Here is a 6,330-nt window from a genome sequence, read left to right as displayed (position 1 = left end):
TGTTTTTCAAAATAGACGTAGTAAGAACAATTTTTGAAACTCTTAGTCCATTTGGTTTCAAAAACTTGTCTGATTAGGTTTTATGTCTGAAAACCAAATAATCTAAACATCATTCGGTTTGGTTTGATAATTCATTTTCGGTTTTTCCTTATACCCCTACCATTGAAAAAAAACTAATTAAGACTATTTTGTTTGATTCGGAGAGTTGGTTAGGCTGAAATTAACCCTTTATTATTTATATAGTTTCAAATCGGTTATTATTTATATAGTTTCAAATCGGGTACATGTGCAATTTAATTTGTACACGAATACAAACTCTCATTTGAGAGGACCTTGTCACGTGAAATCGACAATCTTCTGTCATTGATATATATATGCACGCACACCCTGTAAAATCTGTTTTAATTCAGAACAAACCAGAAGCCCTCTTCCTCTTTCTGCCATTACAATATTACATACATACAGATTTCTATACCTATACACTGTAACAGCAACGGCAAGAGAGGGAATCGATCGGTGCTTGGGAAGAGAGTGTGGTACCGAAAGTATACGGAGAGAGAATTGCTTCTGTATGTCAGTAGATTGTACGCACTGCAACTACTACGGTGGATTTGGTGAGCTTGCTAACCCCTTACAATGGCCTCAGCTTCGCAAAAGACGTCGCATTCCTCCGGTGATTCCCTTCCAATTCGCCGTCAAATTGTTCCAGCCTCTGCCTCCTCCACTGCCGATGTCTTCGTCGTCCAGGATTGGAATAACGATGATCAGCCGCTGCCGATCAAGAATACCGTGATCAGTCCTTCTGATCCTTCCGCTAATGCTTCCACAAAAGGTAGTTTTTGCGTGCCGTATGTGTAACTATGTACGTATTTGTATATCTGTATGAATTTTATCGTTACGTATATTAGCGTCGTACGAGTACATATAATCTGAATAGTGTAAATTATCAATTATATGATCGATATAGTACTATATGTTGTGTAAGTAAGGACATATGTACTTTTCACCGATTCATCTAATGTACACGTATACGTATGTATATATCTGGAAATTTATGAGTTGGATGATGGATGTACAAAATTTGGAATATGCTTCTATGTGTATATTCAGACAATTTTGATGTCAGATCTTGGTCTTTGCTGGTGAGATTCGTCAACATCTGTTCTTTTTAATTGTCACCTTTGTTAGGTGGGGCTTACCTGCACAGTCATCTCCTTATATTCAAAAGTAATTTGACTCTCAAATCAATGGAAAAACATTTATGGTATTCATTCCACTTTTTACAGTGATAGAATTGAATCCTTTTGATGCTAGAGGTTTTGCAAGTTATTAAGTAATTAGAGACTTTAAGGATAGTCATGGACTTTATTCATTATTTATTAGCCACAATTTTGGATTACAGAGTGTATGTATATGGTGATCATGAATTATTGTTTGACTATCTCTTCTAATGTTGGATTTTGACTCAAAGCTCAAGAAATGTTTTCATTGACATCTTATTGGGAAACCTTGATCTCTTTATTCGTTATTGTCTAATTGTGATTGTGATATAATCTTTAGGAATCCAAGTTCTCACAAGGGCTCAAACCAGTCATCCTTTGGATCCATTATCTGCTGCTGAAATCAAAGTAGCTGTAGCAACTGTTAGGGCAGCTGGAGCAACCCCTGAGGTATATATATATATATATATATATATATATATATATATATATATATATATATATATATATATATATATATATATATATATATATATATATACCCAAATAGTCTTAAACAACTAATGGTATATATCAAAGTAATTGTGATGAAACTTGTAAACTGTAAAATTACTACTTTTTTGTTTTTTTCAGGTGAGAGATGGCATGCGATTCGTGGAGGTGGTTCTATCAGAACCAGATAAAAACGTTGTGGCACTTGCAGATGCATATTTCTTTCCACCTTTCCAACCATCATTGTTACCTAGAAGCAAAGGAGGAGCTGTAATACCTACCAAACTTCCTCCAAGGAGAGCTCGGCTTGTTGTTTATAATCAAAAATCAAATGAGACAAGTGTATGGATTGTCGAACTATCTGAGGTACACGCAACAACACGAGGTGGACATCACAGAGGAAAAGTCATTGCATCACAAGTTGTCCTTGATGTTCAACCTCCCATGGTAATACCACCATATGTTTATGATATTAATAGATGATTATATTGTAATTATTCTAAAGGATTTAGATCTTTACTCTTATCCATCACAGGATGCTGTGGAATATGCCGACTGTGAAGCTGTTGTGAAAGATTATCCTCCCTTTCGGGAGGCTATGAAAAAGAGGGGTATAGAAGATATGGATCTTGTCATGGTTGATGCTTGGTGAGTGTAATCTTTATCTCTTTTGAAACAATAGAACAACAACAATACCCAAGGGTAGAATGGTAATTTTTGCTCGAAAACTTGTACAGGTGTGTGGGATATCATAGTGAGGCTGATGCTCCTAGCCAAAGATTAGCAAAACCACTTATATTTTGTAGGACTGAAAGTGATAGTCCAATGGAAAACGGGTATGCACGTCCAGTTGAAGGGATATATGTACTTGTGGATATGCAAAACATGGTAGTCCTTGAGTTTGAAGACCGTAAGCTTGTTCCCTTACCACCAGCTGATCCGCTAAGAAACTATACTCCCGGTCATACACGTGGTGGTGTTGATCGGAGTGATGTAAAGCCTCTACAAATTCTTCAGCCTGATGGACCAAGCTTCCGTGTTAATGGACATTATGTTGAGTGGCAAAAGGTAATTATTTAATAGGGTTAAAGTTGAAATCTAGAAACCAACTTTTTGATTTGCCCCCAAATTGGTCGTTGAAGTTTTTTTTGTACATGTATGCTCCCTAAAAAAAGTTTACAAAACTCTCTTATTTATGGACTCTGAAAAGTTTAGTCACGGTATAAATGGAACGAAAAAATTGGGTTTAGGGACCTTGAACGTTTAAAAAAAAAAAAAAAAAAAAAAAAAAGACTAGTGACAAACTTGGACAAAGCAAAAAGTTGATGCCACGCAGACACCATTTTGAAAAGGGATAAAGTTGAAATTAGCCAACGAACTATTAGCATTTTTTGAAAATGGTCGTTAAATATTGTTTTCTACACCTAGGGTCCCTAGAAAAGAAATTTGTCTTCATTATACCATTATGATTGCCTTTACGACGTTTAGGTGGTAAAAAGTTGTCCTTTCTATACTATTATGACATGTTATATCCACTTAATGCTATATATTAGAGGACAAAAATCTTTATTTTAAGGACCCTAGGTGTACAAAATAAAAGTTTAATGACTATTATGAGAAAATGCAAATAATTGGCTAACTAAATTAATAGCCAATTTGAAAAAAATTAAAAAGTTGGTTTCTGGATTTTAACTTTAACCCTTTTAATAACGTACTAGTTTCTTTTTTACTTATATATCATATCTCACATTTTTAATAAATGTAATTTTGTTAATTGGCAGTGGAATTTTCGTATTGGTTTCACTCCACGTGAGGGTTTAGTAATACATTCGGTTGCATATGTTGATGGAAGTCGGGGTCGAAGACCAATAGCTCATAGATTGAGCTTTGTGGAAATGGTTGTGCCCTATGGTGACCCAAATGAACCTCATTACAGAAAAAACGCATTTGATGCTGGGGAAGATGGCCTTGGAAAGAATGCTCATTCTCTTAAAAAAGTTTGTTTCATATAGAATTTCATTTCTTATTTTATTAAATCCAACACTTTTCTTTCTGACAGTTAATTAATATTCTCATCTTTAATTACAGGGATGTGATTGTTTGGGATATATCAAGTACTTTGATGCACATTTTACAAACTTCATTGGAGGCGTTGAAACAATTGAAAATTGTGTATGTATGCATGAAGAAGACCATGGAATACTCTGGAAGCATCAAGACTGGAGAACTGGTTTAGCGGAAGTCAGAAGATCCAGGCGCCTTACAGTTTCTTTTATTTGTACTGTTGCGAATTATGAATATGGTTTTTACTGGCACTTTTACCAGGTAACTTTATCTATAACTATTTGTCTATTTGAATAAAAAAACTAAGAGTTTATATATACATTATAATTATGCTGCTTTGTTTTTTTAATTGCAGGATGGAAAGATTGAAGCTGAAGTTAAACTTACTGGAATCTTAAGCTTAGGAGCATTACAACCAGGAGAAGTTAGAAAATATGGGACTACAATTGCACCAGGACTATATGCACCGGTTCACCAACATTTCTTTGTGGCTAGAATGGACATGGCAGTTGATTGTAAGCCTGGAGAAGCATACAATCAGGTATATGAAACTAAAATAGCCTAGGAGAAGAAAATGATTTTTCGTTAATTCCGTGGTTATACTCCATTCCATTCCCTCATTACTTGCTGCATACCAAACACTACCTTTGTAAACAAAGTTAATCAACTTCCAAAATGGAGCATGAATCAAACTATTAATAATCTGGTATAAAAAATTAAATTGATTTGTTTTGTTTTTGTCTTTGTAGGTTGTTGAAGTTGATGTTAAAGTTGAAGAACCAGGAAAAGACAACGTTCACAACAACGCATTCTACACACAAGAAACACTGCTTAAATCCGAATCACAAGCAATGCGGGATTGTAATCCGTTATCTGCTCGCCATTGGATCGTAAGTCTATTTATTTTTAAATTACATGGATTCCATATTTTCAAACTTTTTTTTTTGTAATTTTTATTTGAATGAATTCCAAAAATATCCAGGTCAGAAATACACGAACGGTGAATAGGACCGGACAACTAACAGGGTACAAACTGGTACCTGGTTCCAACTGCTTGCCTTTAGCAGGTTCAGAAGCCAAGTTTTTAAGAAGGGCTGCCTTTTTAAAACATAATCTGTGGGTCACACCGTATGCTTGTGGTGAGGATTTTCCCGGAGGAGAATTTCCCAACCAAAACCCGCGCGTTGGTGAAGGTCTGGCTTCATGGGTCCAGCAAAATCGATCTCTTGAAGAAACCGACATCGTTCTCTGGTCACTAAATTATCTTCTTTTTTTTTTTTTTGATCTGTTTGTGCTTTTCGTACAGTATTTTCTTATATAAAAATTTGCAGGTATGTATTTGGGATTACTCATGTTCCTAGGTTGGAAGATTGGCCTGTGATGCCAGTGGAACGGATCGGGTTTATGCTTCAGGTATGTATGTTTTTAGTTGGTTATTTTATTTTTATTTTATTTATAAAAAATAAAATGTTTTGGTTTTGCAGCCACATGGGTTCTTTAACTGCTCTCCTGCGGTGGATGTTCCTCCTAGTCCTGGAGCTTGTGAGTCAGATGTGAAGGAGGGCCATGTGAAAGAGACGATTGCCACCAAGTCGGTTTCAAATGGGTTGATAGCCAAGCTTTGAACATCCATTCACGTGTTTGATTTGTAAGATAATGCTGTGTGAATATGAATGAGTACAATCGTTGTTTGCTTTTTAAATTTCTGGATTTGAGAACACTTAGTTATTCAGCTATCTATCTTGATGAACAAGTTACCATATATGTATATGATAATAAATTTTGGTATCAGAAATGTTTGGGATAATTCGTTATATGTATAAGAGCACTGCCTCTAAGACTAAGACCAGCTACCTAGTCAGATGCTGCTGAGTAATTTCACCTCTCTAGATTTGCTGTTTGACAAACACATGCAAGTGGATAGCTAGTATAATTTACTAAGACTTATGATCTTCTAATAAAATCATAGAGTATTGAAGACATGTTCTTTTATCAAGAAGATGATTAGCTAACAAGCTGAAATCAAACGGTCGGAAGATTATCCCAATGACCTAAGCTTACTATATATTAAACAATTGGTCAATGAGATTTCATGTTCAAAAGCATAGCAAGGTGTATCATATCGCCGTCAAAGTCAATGACTAGCTGACTTGTATTGGTTGCTACCTCAAAGATGATCACTCATACCAAGTCTTTGTTACATGATGTTCTTGAACAATCATTGGTCAACTAATCTAGCTAATCAAAGCAACCATTGATGAAACACTTGCACAATTTTCGATTTATCACTAGCTACTTTTTAGACCCCTGTCAGAAAATGGACATTTAACGTTAAGGTAATGATTCTTCCACGATCGTTTTAAGCTACTAGGTCATCGGGTGTCATGGTGATGAGCTGGAGGAGAGTCGTGCATGCCACCCAAGGGCGTCGTTGTGCTTATATGACATCACGGCCATTGTCTGTTGTGGTCTGCGCCATGAGAGGCCACACCTCTTCTCTTTCTTTCTATTTCTGCTCTTCCTTCTTTCATCTTCTCTTTTTCTCGTGGTTGCG

At 35.7% G+C, this 6,330-nt stretch overlaps 1 protein-coding gene across 1 annotated transcript; it reads left to right on the top strand.

Moving 5' to 3' along the window:
• Nucleotides 1-319: 319 nt before the first annotated feature.
• On the top strand, nt 320-5,583 carry LOC145107635 (diamine oxidase [copper-containing] 1, peroxisomal-like). The gene is made up of 12 exons (XM_079044570.1): nt 320-832; nt 1,561-1,670; nt 1,854-2,159; nt 2,248-2,360; nt 2,450-2,780; nt 3,494-3,709; nt 3,801-4,037; nt 4,132-4,317; nt 4,526-4,666; nt 4,759-5,027; nt 5,108-5,189; nt 5,261-5,583. Exons 1-12 carry the CDS (start codon nt 637-639, stop codon nt 5,399-5,401), a joined length of 2,328 nt encoding a protein of 775 aa, XP_078900696.1. The 5' UTR covers nt 320-636; the 3' UTR covers nt 5,402-5,583.
• Nucleotides 5,584-6,330: the final 747 nt, after the last annotated feature.

The sequence above is a fragment of the Lactuca virosa genome, chromosome 4 (assembly GCF_052849685.1).
Source record: "Lactuca virosa cultivar CGN04683 chromosome 4, Lactuca_virosa_CGN04683_v6, whole genome shotgun sequence".
NCBI lineage: Eukaryota > Viridiplantae > Streptophyta > Magnoliopsida > Asterales > Asteraceae > Lactuca > Lactuca virosa.
The sequence above is the reverse complement of the archived record's forward strand: the minus strand, read 5'-3'. Positions and strand labels throughout refer to the sequence as shown.